At 41.7% G+C, this 16869-nt stretch overlaps 1 protein-coding gene across 1 annotated transcript in view; it reads right to left on the bottom strand.

The window, feature by feature from the left end:
- Positions 1-13134: 13134 nt before the first annotated feature.
- Positions 13135-16869, bottom strand: part of LOC145403632 (uncharacterized) — a 72239-nt gene continuing 68504 nt past the window's right edge. Inside the window, exon 15 of the mRNA XM_080275311.1 lies at positions 13135-13373. Within this exon, the coding sequence (XP_080131437.1) occupies positions 13209-13373 (165 nt within the window). The 3' untranslated portion in view covers positions 13135-13208. The remainder of the gene's footprint in view (positions 13374-16869) is intronic.

Raw genomic sequence — 16869 nt, 5'->3', positions numbered from 1 at the left:
ATGTGCCAGGGCATTTTTCAGTGTTGTAAATGCGGTTGCCTGTTCATCAGCCCACACAAAAGACGCATCCTTCTTTAGCAATTTTGTTAAAGGCGCAGCTATCTGGGCGTACCCCTTAATGAATCTTCTGTAATAGCCACTAAGACCGAGGAAATTGGGTACAGCATCAGTGTTGGTTGGAGTTGGGAAATTTGTCACGGCTTTGACCTTGTCATCTGATGTATGGATTCCGTGAACGTCAACAACATGTCCTAGGAACTGGAGTTTCTTACGTAAAAAATCACACTTTGATAGTTTGATCTTAAGTCCAGCTTGTTTGAGTTTAGTGAATACTTCGGCCAATTTTTTAAAGTGTTCCTCCACCGAGTGACTAGCGATTATGACATCATCTACAGTAGATAAGCAAAAACTGAATGACCTATCATGCCGGCGAAAACTGTATGAATTAGCCGTGTGAACGCTGATGGCGCATTTCTCAAACCGAATGGAAGTCTACGGAATTGGTAAAGCCCGGATGGAGTAGTGAAGGGAGTGATAGGACGAGATGATTTCTCCATTTCCACTTGCCAGTAACCACTTAAAAGATCTAGGGAGGAGAAAACACAATTGTTTTCGCCTAAGGATTCCAGCAAATTAGTGAGTACAGGAATTGGAAATCTGTCTGGGACAGTCAGCGCATTCACGCGTCTATAATCTATCGCTGGTCATAACTCACCACCTATCTTTGGAACCAGAAATAGTGGGCTGTTCCACGGACTATCAGAGTGTTCAATGACCTCATTATCCAACATGTCCTGAATAAGACGATCAGCTTGTTGACACTGGCTGTGTGGTATACAGTAGGCAGGTATATATACTGACGGAGATCCGGGCTGTAATGTAATTTGACACTTTATTAAATCTGTCTTGCCCATATTCTCACTGGGTAGGGCTACGACTTCGTGATAGTCTCGCAAGAGATTAAGTAAGTGACTTCTGTATTCTGGGTAATCACTCTGTTTCACATGAGATTCAAGATTAGATGGAATGTCGGTGGACTGAGTAACTGAGCACACATCGGCAACAGAGCGTGGGAAATCTTGGCGCACACGTACGGCCACTGGGTATACCAAGAAGTCACCAATCTGTGTTCCCGTTCGTAATTTAAGTGGAGCATTACAGTTGGCTAAGTACAAGTAGCATAAACCATCCTCTAGCACCGTACACAAAGCCGACTCATAAGCTAAGCCATTCACACAACATGTCTCAGGTAAGGTACATCCACTCCTGCTTTCGCACCCACAACACGAACAGAAACTTTGGTAAATTTGTGCGGCAACAAAATTGTGCACTGATTTGTTACTGCACGCCTTGTCTCTGCGTGTTGTAAAACATCATTCACACTATGTGAGGTAGTTAAATGAGACGTGTCTGAGTCGGCAAATGTGCCACTGTTAGAGGGGTTCATACGATCCACAGCCGAATGCTCAGAGGGTGTAGTACTAGATGATAGTGTACTTGGCTGTTCAGGTAACGGTGTGTGTACCTGTTTTCTCTCGAGTAATGTTGGAATCACGTGAGAGTGAATAACTGAGTTTAATTGGGAAAGTACCGGACATGGATATTCCATACCAGATATTGGGAAACCATTGATATCCATGGTACAAGAAGCAAGGAGGAGAGAATAGCTTGTTGAGCCATTGTCAAAAAGCCAATAAGAGTGTCTGCTGGATATTTAAGATCATTAGTGACATGAAACTCCACGTCAAAAGGTCTTAAGGCCTTATCAAGTTGTACTTCTAGTGTGATCTTTCTTTTGACATGAAATTCTGATCCATCCACGCCGCACAGGCGAATGTCAGGTGGTTCGAGGAGCCCAACTCTTTTAGTTATTTCCCTAATGTTGTTTAAAGAGGTATCTGAGATCAGGTTTACCATAGATCCGGTGTCCATAAAGAAAGACCTTTGTACCCCTTCACTCCATCCTAGAATGACTAGGCCTAAAGATGTTATAGGTCCTACCTGGCAAATGGGGAGTTATCTGTTACCTTATTTTCAGACACCGGCGGATCTTCTGCTATTAGGTTACATTTCTCCAATCCGAGCACCCTTCTTCTCCCGACTGACGGCTCTTAAGGTAACGACACTCGTCAGTGGAGTGAGTTGTGCTATTCTTGTGATATTTGCATGTTAGACGACGGGACCGCGAGGGTGTGCGCTGTCGTTCCCGTGAGCTGAAACGTCTTTCTTGTGCACAGCTAGACTCTCGATGACCTACATTACCGCAGTGCCAGCAAACAATTGAGGATTGTTTGCTTCGTCGCACAGTTGATTTGTCACGACTGCAAGAAGGTAAGCAATAGTGTGAGTGAGACCGATTACTAGGTTTGGTTTTTGTAGTTGGCCGTGAACGAGAGGAATCAGACGAAGTAATGCTGGTGTGTAGTACTCTCGCAGTACCACCAGCAGAGTGAGAGGCTGAGGTGTAAGAACCGACCTGGCGAGTGAAGTCTGATCCTGACTTTTCTATTATGGTCTTGGAGATGTTGACTATTTTGTCTCCAAGGTTAAAGCCAAGTTGTAGTGCCATTTGTTTTTGGTTGTCAGAAAGCCAGTTAAGAAATCTAAAGTAACCGAACAAATCTGCAAAATTATTTAGTGAAACCATAAGCTCTCCAATTAATTTCGGCTACCCATTGAGTACCACGGAACAATTGGCGCAGCTCTGAACTCGTTGCCCTCGTAGTAGCAGCTGCCTCAATTACCTTTGCATGTTGGGGAGGTACCTTCATGTCCTCCTCCATTTGCTTGAGATGGTTTGTCAACCCTATAAGAGATGCAGCATTGGAATGTTGGCAACAAAGTTGAATTAACTGTTAGCGACACGTGTCAAACGTTTGGCAATCTTTGAAGAGACCCGCACGAATAGCGGCTCCTATTGGTGACCTGCCATGTGTAGTAGAAGGGAAGGATAAAGGCTGTGGAGAAGGCTGAGTGGCTTCAAGAGAATCAGTTGGAGAAGCTGATAGAGTATCTGGTGTTGATATAGCCTATCTGGATTTAGGGTAGGAGTAGTAGGGTTAATATAGGTGGTTGGAGGTGTGGTAGGGAGATACAAAAGTGGTCGTAGTGGAAACAGGTAGGGAACTTACGGCTGGTTTACTATAAGATCTGCCGCTACGAAGAGTTATATTATCACCACATACAGGGTCATCTGTGTCACAATCAGATTCAATAGGGGAGAGATCTACCCTTTTAAAAAAGGACATTAATAGAATAGGAAGTAAGTAAATGAAAATAAATGAACAAATGGATGAATAAATGAAAGAATGAATAATTAAATATTTATAATATATGAAGAAATGATTTATATACGAGTGAAAATGAATGTATTATTTGCAGCTGAGCATGAGTATAATTGGGAGAAAATGGGATGAAGCAGGAGTGAATGAGCGAAAAATTCTGAATGAATGAAAAATGAGGGACAAAAAAGCAAAGAAATGATTTATATACGAGTGAAAATGAATGTGTTATTTGCAGCTGAGCATGAGTATAATTGGGAGAAAATGGGATGAAGCAGGAGTGAGTGAGCGAAAAATTCTGAATGAATGAAAAATGAGGGACAAAAAAGCAATGAATGGATAAGAGTAAATGGTGAAAATATCACAATCTATAGAGACAGCTTGGCTTCTCTGTAGAAACGGATCGATTAATGTGATGGAATGAGAAAATGCTTGAAAATACAGATAGAAAAATACTCGTAGTTATATGTGTGTTGATTGAACTCTCATATCGTAATGTCGTAGTGTCTCCTCCCCCTGCCAGCGTTGATTGGGCGGAGGTGTTCGTGACGTCACTGGGCGGCGGCTAAGCAGTGGGCTGAACGAGAAGCTGATAGGAGTAGGAGACTGTGACGTAGCTCGGTGTGAGTGGACATTCTCCCTGGGTGACGTCGGTTTGTGTGGTGGGTGGGGAAACGATGACGTAACGGCGTCGGGCGGCGGTTGGGGGCTAATTCCTGAAGTGGGGTCTGGGTTGGAGTTTGTGGGGGCTGAAACTAACCCATACAACAGGTCATATAGGACTGACAGGCGAAGGCAGGTTGTAGGTTGATAGGAGCACGAGGCTTACGTGGCTGTAGTGGCGTGGTGGTAGGTGGGGTGTTGGTGTGGAGGAAAATCCCAAAACCACATCAAAGCTGCTAGGACGATTCCACACCAAGACTACAAAAAGGGCTGGAGGTTGGGGCGGAGATAGACTGTGTGTCGTCGTGGGAAGAACAGCAGCGTGGGAAAACAGACACAGCCAAGATTGCCCACAGAAGACGTGAAATCACTATTATCCCACTCGCTTTCCACCAAATGTTAATGCTTGTTAATGTCCCTTGACGCCAGTTGTAGGCGAAGTCAAAGTCTCGGACGAGTTCTCTGAAAATATATTAATGCAACCTCTCCACATCCATTCCACAAGGGTGAGCAATATTCAAGCTGAGAGTGCACATGACTCATAAAAATTATAGCTAACTGCTCATCAGTGAAGAAGTTACGGACTCTGTACAATAATCCAAGATTTTTTAAGGCAGTTTTAGCAAGTGATCTAACATGAGAGGTCCAGCTGAGGGCATTGTTAAGTGAGACGCCAAGAATTTCAATACGTTTGGAGATGGGAATATTAGTAGCACTGAAGGTAATGTATGAATCTGGCAATATCTGTCTGTTAGTAAATTGTATATATTTAGTTTTACTAACATTAAATGAGACAAGGTTGTTTTGTCCTCACTCACTGATCGTAGATAGGTCTTGATTTATGGAGATGGCTGTACTGAGTTGAGAGGTAGAGATATTAGACTTTGTAAGTGGGTGTCTGAATGTGAATGAACAGTGTAGAGTCATCTGCGTATGAGTGGCTGGGATTGTGGGTGACAGATAAGAGATCATTAACATGAACCAGTAATAGGCTTGGCACTAGAACTGACCCCTGCGGCACGCCGGCGTTAATTGAGTGAAAATTGGAATACACATCATCTACTTTTACTCTTGTTCTCCTGTCACTAAGATATAAAGAAATCAAAGGAACAAAAGATGTTAGTCCAGAGCAAGAGAGTTTGGACAGCAGGGAACGGTGCCATATTTTGTCAAAAGCTTTAGAAATATCAAGAGTTACTGCATGAGTTTCTCCATGTAGATCAACTGATTGATGGATGGTATGATTTAGGAGAATGAAGTGAAGTTAGCAGGGGAGTGAAAGATAAACATGGTAGATTACTAGTGGAGAAGGGAGAAAAAGTGAGCAGATGGAGAGAACACTTTAAGGAATTGTTGAACGTAGAGGATGGAAGTAATGCGAGTATAAGTGGCTGGGGAATGGCTGGGAGAAGGAGGGAGGTGAGAAGACAGGTAGAAATCAGTAGGATAGAGGTTGTGGAAGCAATGAAGAAAGTTAAATCGGGGAAAGCCCCAGGAATTGATGGAGTGTGTGGTGAGATGCTGAAGCATGGGGGAGAGATAGTAGTAGAATGGATGTGGAAGATGTGCAGATTGGCCTGGGAGGAAGGTAGAGTCCCGGAGGATTGGAAGTCAGGTATAATTATTCCCTTGTACAAAGGAAAAGGGGAAAAAGAAGTGTGTGGTAATCATAGGGGCATTTGTCTTCTTAGTATAATAGGAAAAGTGTATGGTAGGATACTTATAGACAGAGTTAGAGAAAGAACAGAGAAATTAGTTGGAGAAGAACAGGGAGGCTTTAGGAAGGGAAGAGGTTGTGTAGATCAGATATTCATTCTTAGATCTTTAGTGGAAAAGTTTCTAGAGAAGGGAAAGAAGTTGTATGCGGCTTTCATGGATTTGGAGAAAGCATATGACAGGGTGGATAGACAAGGATTGTGGAAAGTGTTAAGAATATATGGAGTAGATGGGAAGTTGTTGAATGCTGTGAAGAGTATGTATGATGGTGCTAAGGCTGCAGTGCGTGTGGATGGTGAACTAAGTGAATTTTTCTCTTTGAAAGTTGGTTTGAAACAGGGATGTGTCATGTCTCCATGGTTGTTCAATCTGTACATGGATGGGGTAATAAAAGAGGTACAAGGTAGGGTAGTGGATGTTGGAGTGGCCCTGGTGAGAGAGGATAGTGTTTGGAAACTCCCTGTACTGTTGTTTGCAGATGATACTGTGTTGTTGAGTGAAGATGAAGGGGAGCTGCAAGGCTTGGTGGATGAGTTTGAGAGAGTGTGTAAGAAACGGAACCTAAAGGTGAATGTAGGGAAGAGTAAAGTGATGGTCTTTGAGAGAGGTGAAGTCAGTGAATGTATAGCGAGGTTGGATGGTGAGGAATTGGAAAATGTGAGTACGTTTAAGTATTTGGGTAGTGTGATGAGTAAGGATGGAGGTTTGGAGGGTGAAGTGCTTGAAAGGGTACAGCAGGGAAGAAAGGTTGCTGGTTCCTTGAAAGCAGTGATAAGAAACAGGGAAGTGAGCATGGAAGTAAAAAAGTTACTACATGACAGTATTGTGATACCAACTCTAACGTACGGAAGTGAAGCTTGGACGTTGTTGGAAGGACACAAGTCAAGAGTGAGAGCAGTGGAAATGAGTTATTTAAGAGGAGCTTGTGGAGTCACGTGGAGAGACAGGCTGACGAATGAGGATATAAAGGAGCGTTGTGGTGTTGATGTGGATGTGATAGGAAGCGTTGTGAGGAACACACTGAGGTGGTTTGGCCATGTGGAGAGGATGGAGGGTGAAAGACTGACGAAGAGAGTGTATGTGAGTGAGGTGGAGGGTGGAAGAGGGAGGGGGAGACCGAGGATGAGATGGAGGGATGGGGTGGAGAGGTATATGAGAGAGGGGGGTGTGAGTTGGGAGCAGGGTAGTGAAATGGCGGGGGACAGGGCGACTTGGAGGCGATTTGTTTGTGGCCACCCCAAACGGGATTGAGGCGTCTGGCAATAGATAGATAGATAGTATGTCAATGGTAGATCTTTCGTGGTGAAAACCATATTGTCCATCACTAATTAAGTTGTTGGATTCAAGATGTTTAACAATGTGCATATTAATTAAAGTTTCAAATACCTTACCAAGAGAAGATGTGACAGCTATTGGTCTGTAATCAGAGGGGTTAGAGAAATTTCCTTTCTTCGGAATTAGATGGAAAGATCATAAGTATTACCTCTCTTGTAAATCTGCTTCCAAGAAATTAGTAAGCCGACTCCGTGTCTTCTTTGCCTATGCACAGTTATCGACATTATGCACGGGTTTTACCCGTCCCTGTGCAGAGTACAATTTTCATGTATGGGGAGGCTCTCCACATACAGCTCTTCTCAACAAGGTGGAGTCAAAGGCATTTCCTCTCATTAACTCTCCTCCTCTTGCTGGCTCCCTTCAGTCTCTGTCTCTTTGTTCAACTGTTCCATCTTTATCTCTTTTCTATCGCTACTTCAGTGGTCACTGCTGCTTTGAACTGTCTATCTTTTATCTCTCCACCACTACGGCGGGCACGTAGCACCCGTCTGGCAACAAACTCTCATCCCTTTTCTGTCCAACTCTCTAATGCAAGAGTTAACAATAATCCCAGTCCTTCATGTTTGCAACAGGTCAACTCTGGAACTGCTCCCTCTGAAGTATTTCCTACTGTCTGTGACCTCCAGTCTTTCAGATAGTGTGTCCAGGCATCTCGAAATAAACGGCTCTTGAACTTGGCTTTCATTTATCTTGTTTCTGTTTTTGCTTGGAGGGAACAATGTTGCCGGCTTCTGGCCTTTGGTTCCTTCTTCCTTGCATTAAAAAAAAAATCAACCACTCACTTGATGTAATGCTGCCTACTTCTTCCTTCCTGTCTCTCATTCTGTCACTGTATCTGCCCTTCTCTCTTCCAACTTCTCCGTTTCTTTCCTGACACTATTAACTATTCTTTTTTCCACTTCAGGTGGCCCTGCACTGAGCAATAAGCTTAATGCTTTCCTGTAGCCCAGGAAACCATTCACAGTGCTGGGAGGTAATCCCACAGCTAAAGTACAGAGTGAAGTGGAGTCTACATGGTGCCCCAGTTAACTGTGTGGAGACTTAAATGCGGCGACCACCCAGGAACCAAACTTCCACATTTTTCCCTGAGCCTTGTTGTGATGAGACGCCGCTGGTTGCAAGGGAACGCTGGTTCACTGCATGGGTCTGCCCTACAGGGGCAGTTGCTTGCCTGGGGTTGATGGGTTTGTTCGGCCAGAAAGACTGAAGCTAATCAACAACAACAACAACTACTCAGCATCCTCATGGCGCCCTTCATCAGATGTCTCCTACTTCTCGAGCCATATAAGTCGACAGGAACTATCCTACCATCATCACCACCCCGACCTCTGAGGGACTGTTTAGGGTCATATATTTTAAGTCCATGATGCATTACATCGCACAAGAAAGCTCCCTGAATATCTCGTCAAGCATGTAGCTCCTGAATGTCCTGTCATTGTCCTACACGACTTAGTGGGTGCCGGGCGGACACGTCGCCTGCTGTATTCAGACGACAGTGAATCAGAAGAACCTGACAGTGTCAATATTGTCACCATTATCCCTCTCATAGAATGAACAATTCCATTGTACTATTCCGGTTTACGTCAGACGATGTTATTCATCTGAGTGATCAATAGGAAGCTATGTGTACAAATAAGAAAATATGAGAAAACATACAAAAAGGGTGTTAATTTTCTTAACATACTTCGTACCCATGAGGGGAAGAAAAGAGAGACAGGATAGTATGAAAAACATTAAAAAGGTTAAAACATAACCGGCGAAAAATAATGAATGATTAAGAAAGCATAAAAACATTAACCATAAGAGAAAAAGAAATTTGAAAGATTTTTTGGAAAAAAAAATCGGGGTTGCCAAGCGGCCTAAAAAGTGACAGGGGTAAACGTCTACCAGGAGAAAAAAAATGAATTTTGTATTTCTAAGTTAAAAACCATGACTGAACATAATGACTTTGTCCTGGAATCCCAGGGGCCATGATGGGTGGCCTTTGGGGTCACACCGTGCCTAAAATGAGGCCCCAGTAAAGATCTATCATTGTTCAAAATTTCATACTCTTTAGGTAAAAGGCTACGACATTGTCCCCCCTGGTGGCCACCCTTGCTTCCCTGCCATGACGAGAGGTCATCAGTGATCGTTCCCAACCAAAAACATGGCCGGGTAAACGTCAACTAATATGAAAAATTTCGTGTTCCAAGGTTAAAAGCTATGGTCGTGCATAATGAATTTGCGGTGACCTCCTTGGGCTACCCTCTCCCCGTTGAGAGGTGTCAGGGCTACAAGGCTATAGTTTGACACACACACACACACACACACACACACACACACACACACACACTATCTACCCTCTACTGCCAGATGCCACAATCCCATAAGGGGTGGCCATTTGACTTTGAGTTATTTGTTTTACAGGGAGGGGCACTAATCCTCCACCAACCCACTTGCTGACACACAGTCATATAATCATATGATCTTTTTCACCAGATGGGGGCAGTGTTGACGATATGTTCATGCTACTTCCACTCTCGTTTCCCCTCGAGGGAAAGTCAGATTTCTAAGCCTTCATGAAGGGTGTGTTGAATGTCATGTCCTAAACCTCTGCCCTCGGTCACTCATAGCCTGCGAGCACACAAGCCTCCAGTGTCCTGAGCCTAGCACCAGTTTACATGAGTGTAACTATACACATGCCCTTTGCCCTAACTGCTGTTTGATAATAGCAAAGTACACCTTACTGATTAACTGAGACAGTCTGGTCGTCCCAAGAGCGATTCCAGGTGAGGGACATTAATATAGGTGGCTAGGCAGGTGAGCCGCCAGGTCATATCGATAGCACCACATGACCGCGTCCCTCTCCCGCACTGCTCATGTAATACTGATTTTTTTAAAAATGGGGGGGTATTCAAAAATCAAACTCAGATTATTTCTGGGGAATATAAGTTGCTTAATTTTTATTCCACATTCATATTCATATAAGACCTACCTTGGAATTCTATTCCTGACTTAACTGTAGTGCATATAACTGTCCCTGTGTCTATATTACTAACACATATATTAATTCTCATATTCTGTCTACATACTTAAAACACTACAGTGCTTCAAGCTACAACTTAAAAAAACAAAACAAAAAACAATGATCATTACACTAGTCCTGAAAGAGACACCCCATATATGTACTTAATTTGGGTTTTTGAATGGATAAAGTTCTGCTGTTTCTTAGTTATATCTCTTATCAAACATTATTACTGATTACCTGCTATTATATATATATATATATATATATATATATATATATATATATATATATATAGAGAGAGAGAGAGAGAGAGAGAGAGAGAGAGAGTTAGATAGATATTCCTGCAAACTCTAAACGATTTTGTTAAGGATAAGAGAAATTTGCAGTGACAGGTTTAGGGACCGTCTTCATTAACCGCTCCACACCTCATTTCTCTCCATTAGCTAAAGAAGATCGGCTGAAAGTAGCCAAGGCAAATAATAATAATAATAATAATAATAATAATAATAATAATAATAGTAACTACAAGACTGAAACTGTCAGACAGTTGCTGATCTCCATATTTGAGAAAATTCCTGACAGGCACAACTTAACTTATTTTTTTTAAGTAACTCAAAAACCATTTGTCAAACTGCCACCAAAAAGTATACAGACCTGGTGCAGGACCAGACAAATCTATCTATCTATCTATTGCCAGACGCCTCAATCCCGTTTGGGGTGGCCACAAACAAATCGCCTCCAAGTCGCCCTGTCCCCCGCCGTTTCACTGCCCTGCTCCCAACTCACACACCCCTCTCTCATATATCTCCACCCCATCCCTCCATCTCATCCTCGGCCTCCCCCTCCCTCTTCCCCCCTCCACCTCACTCACATACACTCTCTTCGTCAGTCTTTCACCCTCCATCCTCTCCACATGGCCAAACCACCTCAGTGTGTTCCTCATAACGCTTCCTATCACATCCACATCAACACCACAACTCTCCTTTATATCCTCATTCGTCAGCCTTTCTCTCCATGTGACTCCACAGGCTCCTCTTAAATAACTCATTTCCACTGCTCTCACTCTTGACTTGTGTCCTTCCAACAACGTCCAAGTTTCACTTCCGTACGTTAGAGTTGGTACCAGACATATCCTCTATGCCAAAAGATGCCTCATTTATTTTGTTTTTCCCCATATGGAGAAGCAATTGAAAAGTGGGGTGTATGAAATATCGTAATGTCATGCATGAACGATCTTCAAACTTTCTTTCCAAGCAAATGTTTAGAAATTACTTTTATCACGGGATTTCCTTCCATGTTCATATATCTATAATAGTTTAGCAGTAAAATGATGTTGAAAATTCGTGATTTTTGGACATTACTGGACCTGTGAACTTGGTCACTGAAACTAGTTATTTTTTTAATAACTCAAAAATCGTTGGCCAAACTGCCACCAAACAGTATACAATCCTGGTCCAAGGCCAGACAAAGCTTCTAGTGTCAAGAAGTGTCTCATTTACGTTTTGCTTTTTCCTGTATGGAAAGGGTGGGGTGTCCGAAATATGTTACGCAAGAAAGATCTTCAAATTTTTTCCATACCAATCTCTGGAAAGTAATATTATTACGGGGTTTCCTTCCATGTTAATATATCTATAATAGTTTTGGAGTAAATTGAGATTGAAAGTTCGTGATTTTTGGACCTGTGACTTTGAACAGTAGCTGATGGTCAGTGAAACTGGTTTTTTGTAATAACTCAAAAACAGTTGGTTAAACTCCCACCAAAAGGTAAACAGACCTGGTCCAGGACCAGCCAAACATTTAGTTCCATGAAGTGCCTCATATTTGTTTTGTTTTCTCCTGTATGGAAGAACAATAGAAAACTGGGGTGACCGAAATATTGTAATGTCACGCATGAATGACCTTCAAACTTTCTCCATGCAAATGTTTGGAAAATAATTTTATCACGGGATTTCCTTCCGTGTTCATGTATCTGTAATAGATTTAGAGTTACCTGAGTCTGAATATTCATTATTTTTGGACTTGTGATCTTGAAAATTAGATCAAGGTCACTGAAAATGGGTCAGTGTAATAGGGTCATGGTGATGTACTAACTTTGGATGATGAAAATCGGAGATGAAAAGTAACAGAATAATAATTAGAAGACTAAATGTCTGAGACAGTTACTAATCTCTACCCATGGGAATATTGTTTTTTGTAATAACGCCAAAACCGTTGGTCAAACTGCCACCGAAAAGTATACAGACCTGGTCTATGACCAGATAAAACTTGTAGGACTAAGCAGCGCCTCATTTACGTTTTGCTTTCCTATATGGAAGAGCAACTGAAAACTGCTGAAAAGTGGGGTGTCTCAAATGCCGTAATTTCATGCCTGAATAACCTTAATGTTTTCTCCATACAAATGTTTGGAAAATAATTTTGTCACGGGATTTTCTTCCATGTTCATGTATTTATTAATAGTTCTGAGGTAAACCGAGGTTGAAAATTCATGACTTCTTAAAATTTTTGGACTGTGACTTTGAAAATCAGGTCAAGGTTAATGAAACTTGGTCAGTGTAATAGTAACAATGATGGAAACAAAGATTTCCACTTATGGTAATAGGTGGAGATCCGTAATAACAAAAATAATGACCGATACAATGAACTCTACCTGTGGTAACAGGTGGGGATCAATAATAATAATAATAACAATAATAATAACAACAATAATAATAATAATAATAATAATAATAATAATAATAATAATTCATTCATCCAATCCTACGTTGCCCCATGAGGAGCGTAGGAGCCCGGAGCTAGGCAAGTTGGTCCAAACATTTAAGATGAAAGTGACCAGCCTCACTCATCCTTGACTGGCATTACGTGAGCAATAAACCCCAACCACTCCTAGGATATAAACCTTCACTGGCTCAATCCGATTGGAGCGCCGTAATTACCAACTAAACCACCAGGTGCCAAAACTATAATAATGATAATAATTGCTTTTAATGGATTAATAAAAAGGGACCCATATTCTTTTTGCAATTTCGTAACACCAATTATACAGCGACTTATTCATTACGCATCGATATTCTCTTCATTTTACTGAAGCAAACTATGTCGCTATTAAAAAGATATAGAATACATACAGTATCAAACAATCAGCTGCAAAATAAATCACCAAGGAAGAAATGCTAAGAGGCCTCTCTCTTTGTCATGTCCAAATAGCCCTAGTCACAGCGGTGAGAGGCAAGTGGCGCTTTCCTCCCATACACAGTTTTCACTTGCTCCGTGCCGAACTGCCCGTAGACGAAGACGCACTGGGAGGGGAAGCCGAGGGTGCGTAGCGAGTGGAGGCAGGAGATGGTCATGACAGGACCTCCACACATCACTACCTGTGATGTTAAAAAGCAAATTATAAGCCAAGCGGAAAACACAATATGATAAGGCATCTTACAGCAGTTGACGTACTGGAGAGGGACGCCCTCACGTGGTGGCACAAATATAATCTGGTGTCCCCGATGCCTATTACTGCAAGGTGATTTACCACTCTGAGACCCCAGAATAACACCAATACTGTGTATCCATTATTAATAAACGGACTTCAATGAAATTCCGTGCATACAGACTTCATTCTATGTCAGTCATAGACTGCATCCGAGGAATTTTCAAACATTTGAAATAAAAGAGACATATGACGGAAAGTATATGCTGTTCTTTCACCAGCGCGGCGCTGAGTACCATCAGTTGGTCAACTGCAGTTATCAAGTGAACATACCGTACCCAATTACTAACCGCCTATTTCTTTTATTCTCCTTGATTTAAGTCAAGAGTATCTTTTTTCCTGACAGTGGGTCAACTTAAGGGAAAACTATTTAAACAAAAGCCTTGTACACTTGCTCATATATATATATATATATATATATATATATATATATATATATATATATATATATATATATATATATATATATATATATATATATATATATATATATATATATATATATATATATATATATATATATATATATATATATATATATATTGTTACGGAACAGAGAGAGATAATGAACACTTCAAGTGAGAATACTAAAATCACTACTGTCCCGCAGTGTTCCAGGTTCAAACAAAAGAGTTAGGTAAAATTACAAGTTAAAGTTTAATGATCAAACTAACAACTAAACATTCAGGACTCATAAGGATAATGTAGTGGCAAAAACAGGTTAAATATATGGTTAACTCCAATAGCCTCTATTAACACGAAATTAGCAAGAGTAGATTTATCTAAGTCAGCCCTGATAAAATGAGAAAACCAGATAATGCTCAGTTAAGGCAAGATATATTATTACAGATACAAAATATTAATAATAATGGCTGACATCAAAAACTCCACATGAATCACAAAAACCTTACCCGGCCTACGAATTAACACCTTAGGCCATACAGTACAAGAAAAATGGTAACAACACTTATACTCAAATTATACAGCAGCTAGATGGTTGGAGACTTCCTGAGCACTCACAAAAATAATAATACACTGTACAGGGGAGGACAGAGATGTGAACAAAATGAGGAGTAGATATAAGTGGCAATAATGCAGAGACTGAGCTCACTACATAGGGGCCGGCAGAGCTTGATTCAACTTGCAAGAAGGACGCGCAAAAGAGGGCACAGAGGACGAAGAGTTGACACTCGTGCTCTGAACAACAGAAAGAACGACTTTACTATAAGGGGAGAAGGGGGGAGTGAGGTAGAACATGCAAGCCTGGTCACTATGGAAGCCACGAGGCGAATCGTGATCAAACATGCAGCATACTGTACGTTAGAATTATACAAAGGATGATGAAATCATAGGCTATGTAACACCTCCCCACAAAGAAAAAGAAATTTACAAAGGAATTTTCTTATTACTCTAAAACAATCTGTCTAAAGTCTAGATAAGCAATCTGCAATAACATTTTCTTTCCCCTTGACATGCTGTATGTCTAATGAATACTCCTGAAGAAGTAGACTCCATCTTGTCAATCTCTGATTTTTATCTTTAAACTTACTAAGGAATTTCAGTGGGTTATGATCGGTATAAATGACTATGGGGTCAAAACCAGAACACAAATAAAATGAAAAATTCTGTAAACCCAAAATCAAGGCCAAAAGCTCTTTCTCAATAGTTGAGTAGTTCTTTTGAGGTGGAGTGAACTTCTTACTGTAATAAGATACAGGGTGTTCAATATCCTGGTCATCCTCTTGCAGCAAAACAGCCCCAGCTCCTATACCACTTGCGTCAACAACCATCTTAAAAGGCTTAGCAAAATTTGGAGTAGCGAGCACTGGCTGACTTAATAGGATAGCTTTAAGTTTGCTGAAAGAGGATTCACAGTTATCGGTCCAGACAAATTTAACTCCCTTTTTCAGTAGGTCTGTAAGTGGTGATACAAGAATTGAAAAGTTAAGAACAAATCTCCTGTAATAACCTACCATTCCCAAAAATCTTTTTTAGCTCTTTCCCACTTTTAGGTCTGGGAAGATCACTTATAACCTGAACCTTAGCTCCCGGTGGTGCAACGTGTCCATAACCAATTACGCACCCAAGGCACTGAACTTCAGCTTGACCAAACTCACACTTTGATAAATTAGCTACAAGATTAGCATGAACCAAACGCTCAAGAAATTTACTGACATGGCATAGGTGATCTTTCCAGTTGTCACTGAAGATTAATACATCATCAATATAAACAACACACCCTGCCAAACCCTCTGTTACAACATTCATGAGCTTCTGAAAAGTGGCTGGTGCATTCTTCATACCATATGGCATTACAGAACATGCAAAAGTCTTTCCTAGTGTTACAAAACATGAGATCTCCCTAGTACGTTCAGTCATAGGTACTTGCCAGTATCCCTTTAACAAATCAGACTTACTTATGTACCTAGCCTTTCCGATCTTGTCTATGCAATCTTCCAAGCGAGGGAGAGGGTAAGTGTCTGTTTTGGTTATCTGATTAACACATCTGTAGTCGATGCAAAGCCGCTGTGACCCACCTGGCTTAGGGACTAGAGTGACAGGAGAACTCCACTCGCTCTGACAGGGCTCAATCATCTTGTGGTCCAACACGTAGCCAAGCTCCTTCTGGATGAGAGAAACTTTCACTGGGTTCACACGGTAAGGAGGCAGTTTAATTGCCTTTGCGTCTCCAACATCGACATCATGCATTAACACAGTGGTTCTTCCTGGAGTGGCACGGAACACTTCCGGGTACTCCTGCAGTAATGCCGAAAACTCCTGCCTTTCCTCGGGAGCTAGATGAGAAAGCTTAGTCTGGAGATCATTCATGATATCAGGATTCTTCCTCAAACTATCACTCAGGCTCATACTGCATGGGAGAACTTCACTTGCAGACTCGGGTGGAACAGCTACAGTGCAGACTGGGTTATTTTCGTCCCGCCTGTGATATAACTTTAGCATGTTGATGAGACAAAGTTGCTTGTTCTTTCTACGATCTGGTGTGGTGATGACATAGTTGACATCACTGAGTTTCTTCTCCACGAAATAAGGACCACTAAACTTGGCTTGAAGAGGTTGCCCATGCACTGGTAGCAGAATCAAAACCTGATCTCCTGGCTGAAAGTGGCGTAACCTGGACTTCTTATCATACCAAGTCTTCATCTTCTCCTAAGCAGCTCCTAAATTCTCTCTCGCCAGCTGTAAAGCAGTGGACAGCCGTTCTTTGAACTTCATCACATACTTCAGCAGGTTGACGTCATCTTCCTCCAACAGCCAGCATTCCTTGACTAGCTTAAGGGGTCCTCTTACTTCATGGCCAAACAGTAGTTCAAAGGGTGAGAAGCCCAGTGATTCATTTGGAGATTCTCTTGCAGCAAATACAACGA

This window comes from Coenobita brevimanus, chromosome 61 (genome assembly GCF_032717465.1).
Source record: "Coenobita brevimanus isolate Jiangsu-jjx chromosome 61, ASM3271746v2, whole genome shotgun sequence".
Taxonomy (NCBI): domain Eukaryota; kingdom Metazoa; phylum Arthropoda; class Malacostraca; order Decapoda; family Coenobitidae; genus Coenobita; species Coenobita brevimanus.
Note: the sequence above shows the minus strand (reverse complement) of the source record. Positions and strands in the feature narration are given on the sequence as shown.